The sequence below is a fragment of the Tenrec ecaudatus genome, chromosome 17 (assembly GCF_050624435.1).
Source record: "Tenrec ecaudatus isolate mTenEca1 chromosome 17, mTenEca1.hap1, whole genome shotgun sequence".
Taxonomy (NCBI): domain Eukaryota; kingdom Metazoa; phylum Chordata; class Mammalia; order Afrosoricida; family Tenrecidae; genus Tenrec; species Tenrec ecaudatus.
This window is the reverse complement of record NC_134546.1, coordinates 61,171,368-61,186,482: the sequence shown is the minus strand read 5'-3', so window position 1 is coordinate 61,186,482 and position 15,115 is coordinate 61,171,368. Positions and strand designations below refer to the sequence as shown.

Below are 15,115 nucleotides of genomic sequence, written 5' to 3'. Positions count from 1 at the left end.
GGAGAGGGGGAGAGGGGCTAAAGGGGAGAGAGCAATGGAGATCTAGAAAACGAGCTGCTGCCCAGGCAAGGGACTAGTCCTAACACTACCCTTCACCCCAGCAGAAGCCACTGGGAAGGCAGGGCCCGGGCTGTCCCTGTTTGCACGCTGCCCCATGGTATTCCGACGAAAAACTCCTACAAGAATAAAAGAACTCTCTGGCAAGTTTGAGACGGTAGCTTCTAAGCTTTCTCCATAGGAGCAAATGTTACTTTTCAATATACTGTGTTTGGGACAAAGTGAAAAATTAAATAAGTCACTGGTAATTATGGTGCTTGAGTGCGCCAACCCTAACAGGTGAAGTTTTTTGAGTGCTTAAGGTGTGCCCAGGCACTGTGGTCAAACAAAACACATGAGCAAGGGAACCCCACGGGTGTCAGAGTCGAGCTGGGCTCAGACAGGCCTTCACACCTGTCCATCCAGCTTGACCCCTGCTGAGAACTTGTATTCCTACCCATCCCTGTTCCCCCCAATTCCTGTTAAAAAGTCAGTTCTGATCCAATATATCTGGGGTAGAAACACAAGTTCTCCGCAGGAATTTACACCCAAGGAAGCAATCAGTTGGAAGCTCTGTCCCGGACCACTCTAGATGGACCAGAACTCCCAAACTTCTGGTTAGCAGCTAGGCACAAAAACTGCACCACCGAGGGACCCCAGCCAGTGTGGCAGGTACTACTTACCCCATCACTTCACACTGCCCATAGTAAGGCCTTGTGAGGAGCTATGCCACAGACCCACAGCTGCAAGAAGGGGGGCTACACACACACAGCCAGGTTGTCCAGGCAGAAGTGGTTCATCAGAACACTCTCCTCTACAATCTCTCCCACCTCAGTGCCGGCGACGGTGGGAGTCTTAAGACTTCCCCCACAGGTACGGTCTACAGAAGGCAGGGAGGGCATTGGGAGAAAGGAGCAGAGAAGGGGGTAGGGGAAAACAGCTCACCCAGGGCCATGGCACAGTCAGGAAACTCTGAGGGTGCCTATCTGGGGCAGGATTTGGGACAATGGTTCCTTAATGTCCTGAGAAGGTTGGGGGCAGGGAGGAGTAGGTAGCAGACAGGTCGGGTTGAGAACATGGGACCCATGTTCATGGGACAATCTGGTCTAAAAGCAGGAGAAATCACTACCTACCCCTCCCTCTGGAAAACTCGTAAAGCTACAAAAGACACTCCCTCATCCTCCAATCAAACCACATGCAAACTATTCAAGCACAAAAGAAGTCTTCCTGTTTTTAATGTCTTTCCAATATCAACAATGCAGTCAATCCACAGGTCAAATTCAGCTAATCATTTTGAGTTTTAATAAAGTGTTTCTTACATGGTAAAGGAGCACATTGTTTCATGAAACCTGTTTTTCTATAACGTACATATGTATGTGTGTACATAATATATATGTGTATACATACACTAGCTAGTGGTATAGAGCTTATCTTCTGTTGAAGTGTGAAAGCCACTGATTTAATTCAACACACCCATTAGAGGAGAAAGCAGGGGCAAAAAGAAGCAGAACACCTTGTTCAGGTTAGTTAACAGCAAATAAAAAGAACCCACATCTGTAATTGCCAGCAAGCCGATTGTGACTCATAGTGACCATACCGGACAGAGCGGAACTACCCTAGGAGTTTCCCAGACTGTAAATCTTCTAGAGTAGAAAGCCTCAGCTTTCTCTTGCAGAGCGCTTGGTGGTTTCAAACTGCTGACCTTGTGGTTGGCAGCACAACTCACAATCCACTACACAAGCAGGGCTCCATTAATAGTTCTTTGATTTTCTCCTCACCAAACCAGAAGCCCAAATGTGCATGCCTCCACAGAAAATTTGATCTGGACCCACAGTAGCGAGCGGTGCAGCAGTACACATCACTGGGCCAGACACTGCCTGGAGCACGTCTAGGGCAAAGAGAAGGCAGACAAGACATCAAGGCAAAAGAAAATCAAACTGCCATCAAGAACAGCAGGGTTACAGGGCAGGGACTGGGCTGGTAGAACAAAGGCATCTGACCTTGTGTACCGACTATATTAACAAATATCATCTGGACAACTGGTTCCACACACAGTGAGGCTGCTTCCCAACCTGAGAAGGGGACCCAGAGGCACAGCACATGACTCACCTAGTTGCACAGGATGCGCCTAAAAGAGTTCTAACAACAAATGCCTTCACAGACTTCATTCTGCAACCCTCCCATCCCTTTAAATCAAAACAGGACAGGTCACTTAAGAATCAGAGTCCAGAAGCAGTGCTTCTGCCCGGGTTTGTACAGAAGGCGGCTAGTAGTGAGTACTTCTGAGGAGACGAGAGAGCTCGCTAGAGCAGAGGGCAGACAGGTGAAAATGCGGGTGGGAGGCAGAACAGTTGCAGTGCCAGCAAGTATATGCAAGAGAGTGCCCCTTCTGGGCAACAGAGCGAACAGCTTCCTCTTAAAACCAAGTCCGGTGTCAGGCCAAATCGCAGTTACTAACCACTAACCAACAAGCTCTCTCCTTGTCTAAGTGACCACACCGAGGCAGAAGGGGCACAGAGGGAAGGAGACACCTGTTGAGCATCCTATGCAGTCTCCACCAAGGATCAATAGCCCCATGTTTTGGTTTTTTATTTCCAAGTGGTGACATGAACTTGGACTAAAGCTTTGGGATGACCAATCCAAAGGTTCAATAGGAGGCCTTGCTGATGGCTGTCATCAAGAAGGATAGCAGACAGTGCACAGCCCAAGACAAGTCACCTTGAGAGGCTGGGGGTGCAGCAGCTGTGCAGAAAGAAAACTGGCCTGTGGTTTGCTGTCTCTAGGAACAGGAGCTAGATCAGGAGCTCATCCCTTTAGACCTGCCGGTCGTACCCTCTGCCCAACCACCCTGCTTCTCATGCACCCTCCACTCAGGAAAAGAAACCAAGGCTAGGAATGCCGCCTCTGAGGTGCAAAACCACGGTGCTGCTGGTTCTCTGGCCAAGAAATACGAAAGGGGTGGGAACCAGGAGGCCAAACCGAGAGAGTCCAGGGCCGTCTTTGGTTTCCAAGGATCATGGTTGAGATGGTTGCAGTTCAATGGTCCCCCTTCCCTCGAGGCCGGGAAAGCCATCTAAAATCAGGAGCAGCCACTCAAGCCCAAGATCTTTTGAAATAATCTGCAAAACCTTTTGAAATAATCTCAAGAAGCAACACACATAACTTCAATTGGTTGCACGGAACTTTGGGGAAGGGATGCTGAATATTAAAAGGATGCTGAGTATCAAGCATACCGACTCAGTAGTCCTCCTTTGGAGGTGGAGCTTCCCTAGGCTCCTGCCCCTTAGAGGGATGTGCATAAAAGGAGTGGAGAGACCCTGAACACATAACAAGACCTGCTATGGAGACATTTCTGGCTCACGGCAATCCTCTAGGTACTACCCAGCATATGGCTTGCATATTAGCAAGGACCCAAAATTTAGCCCCCCCCCCAAAAAAAAACAACAACCAAGGAGCTCATGCTGGCACTTATATAAACAAAAAAAGATCAAACAGATGGGTAAATTTCCTCAGATAACAGAACACATACCCTTTTTGTATCACCAAACCAAGTCAAACTCACTGCTATCAAGCGGATAGATGAAATACCCACCCCACATTTCTGACACTGTAACTCTACAGACAGCCCCATCTTCCTCCTGAGCAGCTGGAATTTTCAAACTCTCGACCTTGCAATCGAAGCCCAGTACATAATCACGTCACCAGGGCCCCTTCTTTTGTGTCAGGTATGTTAATAATACAAACGAGGAGTCACTGTTTTGAGGGGATATTTCATTTCATTGGAGACTTCCATCATCAAATGGGAGCCCTGGTGCATAGTGGGTAGGTGTTTTGCTAACCCGAGGTCAGCAGTTCGGAACTACCAGCCACTCCTAGGGAGAAGGATGAAGCCTTCTACTTTCATGTCAAGAGTTACACTCTCAGAAACCCACAGGGGGCAGTTCTACACTTTCCTGTAAGGTAACTATGAGGCGGAATGGGCACCATAGCAGTTTCTCATCAAATCAATTGTAATGTTCACCTGTGCAAGATTTTCCCAAGCCCATGGGTTGCACAGAAATTGGCAGGTCAACAGCCATTTATTTGACAATCCCTGTGCCGAATCAACATCTAGTGGGTGGAGTCCAGCAATCTGCAGTTTACAGGCTCCCCAGGTAATTAATTGATGATGGGGCTGGCCAGGGATCTGCGGGGTGCTACAATATGCCAAGCCCCAAATGCCTGCCCAGGGGGCATCTGGTTTTTCAGTGGGAGAAACCAGCTCTGCCGACCCTCTCTCCAAATCTCAGATGATTGAGTCTCACTGGCACAGCGGAAGAGACCACACTACTCAGGAGCTGTTGGCTGGACAAAGTCAGATGGTCCAGGAGGCGTGGGATTATCCCAGAGACTACGGACATGCTAATCATGGTTATCTTTGGGTTTTTTGTCGACAGAGATCCAACACAAGCCACTCCTAAGAGTGGCTCCTGCTTGCCTTTTCTACACCCAATTGAGACAGGTCCCTTGTATGTTTGTCACCCCCCCCAAACCCCACTATCAACAGCTAACTGAAAGGCCAGATTAATTGCAGTCTACATGTAAAATGTGACATGCTAATCCAAACTCAGAAGGTGTGTGGCTTCCCCCTAGAAGAATAATCCAGAGCCTCTGGCCCCAACACACACACACACATCCCAAAAAAACCCCAGGTTCAACCAGGAAGCTATCCAGTCTACATATGGATACTTCCAGTGACAGGAAGGTGGTGGCATTCCATAGCCAGATTGGGCAGAGTTCTTTCTCTAGTGTCTTATTCCAAAAGGAGCTTCATGGGAGGCAACAGAAGCTGCTTGGATTTGAGTCCTGGTTCTGCTACTAGCTGTGATTGCGTCTCCATGCCTCCATTTCCTTTTGTGCAATATGAGCATATTAATAGTACCTACCTCATAGGCTTGTTCTGAGGATTAAATTAGATGAGGTGTAATCCACTCACAACTGGGCCTCACAAAATATGGGTGCTATGCAAACATCAAGCTATTATTTTTGTTGTTGCTGCTGATAGTCTCCACCAGGGAGAGGTTCAAAGTTATGTCTCACACCGCCCAGTTTCACTATCTCATGCTGGGCATCTACTGAGGGCCAGAGCAAACCAGTTTTGCCGCTTACTGATTAAATAAAATTATTGTTCCCACTTTACAGGTGGAGAAACCCAGGTTCAAAGAGGTGAGTAAAGTTAAACTCCCGCGGTCACGGGTTTAAATTAAAGGGGGGGGTGCGGTGGGGAGGTGGTTGATGGTTGGCGTCAAATCCAGGTTTCACAGCCCAGTGGTGACAGACTCCAACCGTTAGCAGCAGCACCAATGCAGTAAGGGCACATAACTGATCCCCAAAGCACCGAGTTTGACAAGCTCAATGTTCTACCCCAAGATCCCCGGTTGGCCGGCATAAATTGGAGTTAATACAAGGCGACTTGAACCCAAATCAGCTGTCAGTCAGTCTGCAAAACATCATGCGATGCCATTCCAAAGGTCAAAGTTAAATCTGGCTTCCTAGGCAGCCCTGGCGCGGTTCACGGAGAACTCCCCATGCAGAACCACTGAGGTGCCTAACGGGCACCAGGTCAGCTCTCCCCAAGGGCCAGGATCGGGGGGCACCGCACGGGGATCTGTAGGGTGGCTTTACCTTTATTACAGGCAAACCTTCTCTGCCATTCGGTTGAGGGTCACACTTACCTGAGGTCCCTAAGCAAAAACTAATGGGGGGGTGAGAGTGGGCCGAGAGGGGGAGGGCTCTGAAAGCCAGCCCCAGCACCCACGGGGCACCCTAACACCCACCTGAAGCAGAGAGACGTACCTGCTCGGAGGGCCCTGCCCCGGAGGGCGTTTCCCCAAGGCACCCACGGCACCGACACCTCGTCCTTCCCGGGGAACCGGCGGCTGGTCTCCGCTCCGGTCCGAACCTCCCGAGTCGCATGCGCGACCGCCCTTCCCCGCCCCCCAACCCCCCAGAGACACCTCACGGTCCGCTTCCTCCGCCACCGGAGCAACCTAGCTTTCGACATTGCACCCAAACGCCCGCGGGCGGCCAGGCACAAGGCCCGGGCGGGGGGCGCGCGGCGGGGGGGGGGCCCTTGGCCGGCCGGGCCGCCACCACGCGCCCCGGAAGCAGCCGGCCGTGGCCTCGGGGCGCGAACGCCCCCGTCGGGGCCCCGAGGGCGACTGTGGGGGACGGGGGGGTCCCCGGAGTCGCCCCCTACCCCCGCGGCCTCCGTGACCGGCGCCGTCGGGGCCATGGCGCAAGCCTCGGCTCTCCGCCCCGCCCCCCTCCCCTCAGCGACAACCTCCGCGGTGACAAAATGGCAGCCCGGCCCCGGCAGTCGCGCCACCGGCGCGCGGGGCCCGGCGCCGCTTCCGCCCCCCGCGAGCGCCGCGAGCCCCTCGGCTCGGCCCGGGCGGGCCTGCCCGGTAGGCAAGCGAGACACGAACAAACCCCCTGCAGCGGGGAGCCAGCGCGGCGGGGTCGGGGCGACCCCAGGCCCGAGGCCCCCGGCCCGGGCCCCCCGGCGCCCCCCGCCCGGAGCCGGCGCCCCCCGCCCTCGGAGCCCGGCGCCGCGCCGCGCCGGGGGAGGGCCGGCCGCCCGCGACCGGGGAAACATGGCTGCTCGTCCTGGTTCGGCGCCCGCCGCGGCGCGGCCACCAGCCCCGGAACACAGTAGGGAGAGGCTGCGAAGGTGGGTGCGTGGGGGCCCCGGGGGCCGCGCGGCGGCGGGCAGGGGCGAAGGGGGCGCTCTCTGGGCATCCCGAACGTCGACGGGAAAATAGTTCCTCCTCCCCCACCCCTTTTGTCCCTCATTAGGCTCTCTCCCCGCCCCCCCTCCTTCCCAAATACGCACCAAATGCCCCCTGCACCCCCATTTGTGCCCCACCCTGCCTCAAGGCCGGGGGCAGGCGAGTGGGCAGGGGGACTAGGTGGGGGAGGGGGCGAAGCGTGAGAAAGCCTTCCCGTTCGGTGTGCCGCGCTCCCCTCCCCCAACACACAAATACACACACACACACTCGGTGAAGTTTAAAGAGCCGGTTCGACCCGCTTTCGGTGCTAGCTCCCAGCTGGTCGGTGCTGGTAGCGGGGCTCGGCGCGACTTCCCCCGAGCACGGGGACCCCGGCCCCCTCCTAGGGGCCCTTCCCCCTCCGCGCGGGGGGCTTCCGGAAAGTACGCGGGAAGACCTCGGCCGCCAGCCCCCTCCCCCACCACCACACCCAGCCCCAAATCCTCGGGCTCCGGAGCCAAGCTGGACGAGATCGGCCAGAAAAAGGAAAAGTGTCGGCAAATTGTTGGCGGAAACTCCTGCCTCGCGCAGCAGCCACCTCCTGTCCCCGCTGGCGCCCCCCCCCATCCCTGCGCGCCATAAGGCACCGCACGTCTCCAGCCCACAGCTGCGTTAGGAGGGGGTGGGGGGACGCAGAAAAGCTCTTGTTTTCAAAAGTCACACTCAGGTTTGGGGGGGACCAACTAGGGAAATGAGTAAGGGAGGCCGCCCTTTGCCGGGGACTCGAGTTTTCACGGGTGGGAGAGGCGACAGGTCAGCGCACCGTGCTACCCAAATTCCCAACTCTGCGCAAACGCAGCCACTGAGGCTGAATTCAGGGTGCCCACCCCACCCGCCCGCGCATTTCGGATCGCCCCGCCGGGCCACGAGGGGAGCCAGCCGGCCAGCGTCTTCTCCCCAGGCCTGGGGGTCCCCGCCTCTGAGTCACAAACTCGCATCCAACAGTCATATTTGAAAGCGACAGGGAGACCGAGCGTGCAAGTGACCCACCCTGTCCTTGGGGGTGGGCTGCGGCCACGGCTTCCCCGCTCCCATCGGAGGAAGTTTCCGCCGGCCGGACTCCCGCCGCCACCCAATCAATAACGGCCCAGGGAAGGGCAAACTCCGTCCCGGGGCTGCGTGCTGTCGATGCCCGCAGAAATCTGCACCCGGCCGATACCCACCCCTGGCACCAGCTCCGGGCAGCTCACGTCCGGACAAAGTTTCCCGTGCCCAGTGGTGAGCCGGGCGCGAATGGCTGCCAGATCCACCCGGGAAAGACGGGCCGGGGGTTCGCGTTAGTGGGGGGCGCGAGGCTCTAAGGCTGGCATCTTAAGGGCGGCCGGAAGGAGCTGGGGCGAAGAGGGGACCAGGACGTAGCCTTTGGGCAACTTGCGACAGCGATCGCTCGAGGTGCGGAGGCACGGGGATTATCGCTGCCTTTGCTGGTTTGAAAATGCCCCCCGACCTTCTGATCCATCCTCCCTTCCAAAGGAAAGCAAGAACCCCAGCGTCGGGCCCGGCGGTGGGGTGGAAAGAGTGAGGGAGAAAGAGGAAAGGAAGGGAGGCAGAGAAAGGGAGGGAGGGAGGGAGAGAAAGGGCGCGTTCACGAACACTACAAAGTTACAAATATGGCTCCCCCGTCTCTCGCCTCATCACTGCGAAGAAATGAAGACGCACTTTAAACTCGAGCCTTTCCCAACTCCCCTGCAGCCCCCTCCCCACGCGCCCTCCCGGGGGGCGTCGGGCCACATTTATCAGAAACTAAACCGGACTCGCGAAGCCCAAAACTTATTGTGTGGGAGAGAAAGGGAGGGGAAAGGCGCGGGGGGTGGGGGGGTGGCGGGAGGAATACATTTATAAAACATAAAGCCCCCTTATTTTTGTTGTTAAATCCAGGCGGCAGCCCCTGCCCTCCCCCTTCCTAGTTAATCCCCCCCCCATGGAGTCACGGGAGCAACGAGCTCAGAGGGCGATTTCCCTTCAATCTCGCAGACCCGAACGCGTGCGCCCGCTGGTCCCCAATGGGTGCACACTCACACACACACTCGCACCCACATTCGCACACTCGGACGCGCACACGCGGGAGCACACGCACAGGTAGTCACCCACCAAGGGCAGCGGCGGCGGCGGCAGCCGGAACATGCTTGGATGGCATTGCAAACACCCCCCCCCACCAACCTTGCAATTCATTTGTAGTCCGACCCCCAGACCCACACCTCCTGGGAGCCCCCCATCAAAAAAACAGTGCCTCCCCCCGAAACAGACACACAAAGTAGGAGAATGGACCGACAGATATTTTTGGCAAATGCTCACATCAGAGGGCGTCCTGTTCCGCAGCTCTAAATGAATCCGTTTGTCCATTTCCATCTCTCGCTTGCTTTCTCTGCAGAGGCTCCCGCGCCGGCGGAATTCAATCAATAAACCCCGAACCCACGGCCGCGCGTTTTAGGACTTTGAAGGCTCAACCAGCTCCGCTCGGCTCTCGAGCCCCCAGCGCCCGCAGCGCACACTAACCTGATCGCCGTGGAGGCGGGACCTACGGCCCAGAGACGGAGTGGCAGCCGTACGAGCCAATCACCGCAGAGGGTGTCTGGGCAGCAGCCCATGGTGGCGGCGGCGGGGGGAGGGAAGGGACCAATGGGCGGGCTGCGCAGCCGGCCAGGGAGGCTCAGCCATTTGGTTGTGGCACCGGAGACGGACCCCTTTAGGTTTCAGGTCGGCTGTGGAGCGCGGTAGCTGCTCGGTGGCTGAGCGAGGGGGGTGGGTGGGATGGCGGGGGAAGGGACGGTGGCTGTGTGCTGAGGCCTGGCCTGTCCGCCGCCGCCGCCTTCTCCGCGCTTGGCCAGGGGCGGGGCCGCAGGTGCGTTATCCGAAGGGAGGGGCGCGGCCGGAGGGGTCCGGGTCCCTGCCCGGAGGGGTTGCCGTAGGAGGTTGGGGGTTCGCCGACCCCGCGTAGGCGGGCCCAGGGAGGCCTGGAAAGGGTGATGGGCCCGGTGGGCGGGGGTGGGGAGGGGGCGGTCATTCCCGGGCCCGCGGGCTGGAGCTGAAGGAGCGTGCCTCCTCCCCCGACTTCCCAGCGCACCCCCTTCCCTCCCACAGCCCTCGCCGCCTCTCAGTTAAGTGCAGAAAAGCAGGGTGTTTCTTTCCACCTTTGGATGGAGGACTCCCGCGCCGTCGCCATCCTCTCTCCTCCGAGGTCGGCACGCGAGGGAGGTCACCACGAGGCACCCAGCATCTAGCGGAGACAATTTATGAAGGCAGCCCGTGGGCTTGGAATAAGAACTGTTGGGAAATTTATAGAGAGAAGATTAAAACGTGCAAAAGGAAGGTGCTAATAAAACTGGATTTCTAGGCCAGCGATAATTTATTTCGTGCTTTAATTTAAAATATACGTATACGTACATACTATGCACACAGTTCAGGAAAGTGGTGCCGTTTATTCTACTCCATCTGAGTCATTGGTTAAGATCTGGGCTGCCAACGAGTCCCCTCCCTCCTTGGTGTACTTTTCACCGTTTTGGGTTTTGGGGGGTGGGGTGTGTGTGTGTGTGTTTGCTTTGAATTGTTTGAATCACTCGTTTTAGGAGACCTTAAAGTTCTAAACTCTCACTGTTTACCAACTCCTTGTTAGGCCCTTGTCCTATGCTAAACTGGCATGTAATAAATTTACCACAGAGCTTGTTAACAAGGACAGATAACAGGCATTCAGCACTTTACTCAGGAAATTCTTCCTTCAGGTAGCATAATAAGTGGAATGTATGATGTGATCACATTTGTGCACTGAATCGTTGGAAAAGACAAAATAAAGTCACTTGAATCCACTCATTTGGTTGTATTTCGTTTGATTTCACTTGCTTACTTAGCTGACAGCTCACAGTTCATCTTTTTGAAATCTGGGTGGTTGAAATTTACTTTTTAAAAAATGGCATTGACTTCTTTTTAAAACATAAGGACCCTAAATACCTCCCCTGTGCCATTCGCATGAGCTGTTCTTTCTGAATATGGTCTTTAAGGTTGTTTCAAAACAGAACTCTCAAAATCCTCATCACGAACACATTCAGTCAGCATAGTGTCTAAAATCTGTGTCCCCTAGAAGCTCTGAAGTTTCTCTCGTTGATGGTTAGGACTCAAAATCGCTGCCACAGCTAAGACCGTGCCCCTGGTGCTGTGACAGGGGATAGTGTCTTCCTAAAAGAGGGATCCTTAAAAGACAACCCTTCCAGTGCAGATAGGTGAGAGAGTGTCGCTTGGCTGAGCTGGAAGGGAAGACGGGAGCTCAGACCCCCATCACGGAGAATGCTCCCAAACAAATTCCAATACAGAGGAGCATTTCTATGGAGCAGCAATGTGTTAGCATTGGAACAATATGGCTGATCACTTTTATCAAATAATACATGTGTTAGTTGTTTTTAGTTCTTTTTAACAGTTGTTTTTAGAAACCTTTTGCCCTTTGTTAGAAGAATGGAAAGAGGGCTTCCGAGGATATGAGTCCAGAAGATGAAATGCCAAAAAAGTTTCTAGAACAAACTGAAGACTTAGCATTTTCCCAACATACCATATATACTCAAGTGTAAGCCGACCTGAATACCAGCCGAGGCACCTAATTTTAACACAAAAACTGCATTAAAAATGTGCTGAAAAATTCGGCTTATACACAAGTAAAAACGGTACTTTGAAGGAAGAGATTTCCTCTCCCCTAGATAAACAGGAGAAAGATGAGGCTGCCTTCCACAGTAAAGGTCTGCTCTAGGCCATCCCTCAGGATCAGTCCGACTCTGTCCTGTAAGGTCAGAATCAACTCGTGGCAGCGGGTGTGGTGTTAGGTTTTTCTTGATAGAAGGAGCTCTGATGGTGGAGTGTGCTAAAGGTTGAGCCACGAACCAGGAGGTCAGTGATTCAAACCCACTAGCCACTCTTTGGGGAAAAGATAAGGCGATCTGCTTATAAATGTTTGGTCTCAGGAGCCCTAGTGAGCCGTTGTACTCTGTCCTGGAGGCTCACTTGGAGTGGGCATCAACAGTGGATTTGTGTTGGCTCTGGTGTGAAAGGTTTCCCAAAGATTACTGGTGGTGAAGTGCTTGGCTACCCGCTGAAAGGTTGGAGGTTCATACCCACCAGCAGCTGTGCATCAGAAAAGAGTTAGGAATCTACTCCAGTAAAGATTACAGCCTACTGCCCTTTCCAAACCCTGGGCCAGAAGAGAGGCTCTATTGTTGATGTCCATGAAGTACTTAAATGAGGGAGGCTCACCAGTAGGGATATTTGATGTTAAAAAAAAAAAGAAAGAATTGAGTCTTTCCCCCCCTCTCTCTTGAAGAATTTAGTCTTAAGGGATTAAAATGATCTATGTTTTACTTTGCATGGATAAATGCAGACTAGAAACTAAGTGATGTAAAATCTAGACCAGTGATTGATTATTGCTAATGGGTTTCTCCTTGCTCTCTATGCACATGTTCAGGCTCTCGTGTCAAACTAAGCTGAAAAGAATGAGGTTTGTAGTAAAAAGTTTATTGGAAGTAGGCAAATGATCACAGGCCAAGTCAAGGTGAAAAGGTTCATCGCAGGGTGCAGTCACTTTAAGGACAATTTAGAAGAAAAAAATGCTGATGGTTAAAGAAATGCAAAAGCCACAGACATCAAAGAGGTCCATATTCCAGGCATCAAAGAGGAAGGCTGCAAAGGATTGGTTTATGGAAAACATTATTAATACTGGGATTGTGTCCTCTCTTCTCTTGACCCCATCATTTCGGGTCAATTAGCTTAGATTGCTTTTCAGCCAGCAAGGTGGGAGGGGGCGTAGGGCGGGCAGGGAGGATGCACTTACAAAGGCTCTGATCAATGTTAAGGGAATTTCACTCTTTTCTAGTTTTATTTTTACTACGATTGCATGACTAGAAGTTCTTATAAATGGCATTGGCTTGCTTTTCATTGAAATAGTTCTAACAATTCTGCTTACTGATACACAAAGTCAAAGTGCTTTTCATGACCAAATGGTTTATTTATTAAAATGTAACTTCTCAAATGATTTCACGCAAATGGTGGCAGGCCGCTGCTAACTGCTTAACAAAATTCGCATTTTCTTCTTCCTGGACACAAAGCTTGATCAGCTTTGTGCGCTTCACAGCTGCCCTTGCTGAGTTAGAGGGGCCACGTGACTGAATACTCGCTGTAAGCTGAAATGGTGTTTGCTGCTTGGAAGCATAAAGTCTCCCAACACGTGTTGACTGAAGTGAAGGGAACAGAGTGAACTCAGTAGCTAAGTGCTCATGAGGATGGAAACGCCCTCAGGCTGGGTCCCTAAAAAGAGCCATGACACCAACCCGTTCACCTTTTCGAAAGAAACTGACCCAGATAGAAAATTTTATGATCTTGTGTCAGAGAAAGATGGAGCTGTCTGTTCCCATAAAAACTTAGAATCTTGCAAACGCATAATGGGTCGCCTTGAGTCGTAAGTACTCACTTATCTATGACAAGGACTTTGGACAACAGCTACCTGGAAGAGATCCTTATTTGTGCCCATTCCAAAGAAAGGTAGCACTAAAACAAATGCAGAAATTCTCAAACAATATCATTAATATCACATGCAAGTGAAATTTTGCTGAAGATAATTCAGCAGCAGTTGTAATACATCAACAATGGCCAGAAATGTAAGCCAGATTCAGAAGAGGATGTAGTACAAGAATGTAGTACATTGCTGACATCAGATGGATGATCTTGGCTGAAAAGAGAGAATACTAGAAAGATGTTTACTTGTGTTCTATTGACTACACAAAGGCATTCAATTATGTGAGTCATAATAGACGATGGATAACATTGAGAAGAACTGGAAATTCCAGAATAATTCATTGTGTTCTTACATGGAATCTGTACACGGAACAAGAGGCAGTGTTTTAACAGAAATACGGCATGATTTAAAATCAGGAAAGTGTGCATTACAGATATATGCTGTCGCCACGTTTACTCAATCTGTATGCTGAATAAATAATCCAAGAAGCTGCACTGGACTGAGAAGAAAGTATCAGTATTTGAGGAAGGCTCATAACAACCTTTAATGTGCAGATGACATCAAGGAAGACTTGAAGTCCTTCCTTGCTGATGTAGATCGATGACTACCACCTTCCATATGGATTACAATTCAATGTAAAGAAAACCAAAAGCCCCCACAACTGGACCAACAGACAATATCATGATAAACAGATAAAAGATTGAAGTCCAGGGTGTGATTTTGCTTTGCTCCACTATCAATGTTCATGGAAGCAGCAGTTAAAAATGCAAAATATCGCATTGGGATCTTATGTAGCTACAACAATGGGTTCAAATGTAACATTTGTGAGGGTGTTGTGGGACACCGGGCAGTGTTTCATTCTATTGTACACAGGGTTGTATGAGTTACAACCAACTCAACTGCACCTAGCAACGACAACAATATTAGAGTCGACTTGGTAGCAGTTTTGATGCCATTACGGGCTTGGGTCTGTTTGTTGCGGCAGCACATGCTAATACACTAATACAGTTTCCCTAGTCCTAGTTTTCAATTCATTTGTAATTATAGAACAACTAATTTTGGAAAGTTCATTTTTTGTATTTACAATACAACTTTGTATTAGTAATTTCTTAGGAGCCTGTGGAACAAGGATGAAAGGTTCATATTAAATAGTGGACATTTAGTGAAGAAAAACCATTGTCAAGAGTCTAGCAGAAGGACATGTAAATATATCTTGTCCCAAATTTGTAAGGCCTGGCTTGTGGTAGGTGTAAAACAAATGTCTCTTACTATTAAGTAATCCACCATACCACCCACTCACCCACCTTCCTGAGCAACATTTCAGTTGCCCACTGGGCATTTCCAAACAGCAGTCCTACAAGAAGTCCCACACAGCATGTGTACAAGTTAAACAGTCTCCCCTGGCAGCCTCTGCCAGCAACCTTTTGACTCCTGTTTTTGTCAGGAGCACCATTAGAATTGTCCTCTTGGTTCCCATCGCCAGTGGTGGCTCTATTCTCTTTTATATCCATTTATCTTTCAACTCCATTTTTATTACTCTAATCCAAGAGTAAGGAGCCCAACCGGTGCAGTGGTTAACACACTCAGCCGCTAACCAAACAGTTGGCCGTTCAAACCCACCCGTAGTTCCACAGGAGAAAAGACCCCTGGATCCAGTCCCATAAAGATGATAGCATAGGAAACCCAATGATGCAAATAGTTCTACTCTATCCTAGCTGGTCACTGTGTGTCAGAATGGAATTGATCACACACAGTAAGAGTGCTTACACCGGCTCTCATTTCT

General features: G+C 51.6%; 1 protein-coding gene across 6 annotated transcripts in view; it reads right to left on the bottom strand.

Annotated features, from left to right (window-relative positions):
* Positions 1–9,349, bottom strand: part of ANP32A (acidic nuclear phosphoprotein 32 family member A) — a 43,978-nt gene extending 34,629 nt beyond the window's left edge. For 2 of the 6 annotated variants that reach the window (XR_012780677.1, XM_075536054.1), the window contains exon 1: positions 5,872–6,011. Coding sequence is in view for 5 of the 6 variants with exons in the window: in XM_075536054.1 (XP_075392169.1) it covers positions 5,872–5,991 (120 nt within the window). In the remaining variant the exon portion in view is untranslated. Of the gene's footprint in view, positions 1–5,871; positions 6,014–7,835; positions 7,896–9,140 lie in introns of those variants that run through there. The other 4 variants (XM_075536055.1, XM_075536057.1, XM_075536056.1 and 1 more) reach the window with 4 other exon arrangements.
* Between the last annotated feature and the right edge of the window lie 5,766 nt (positions 9,350–15,115).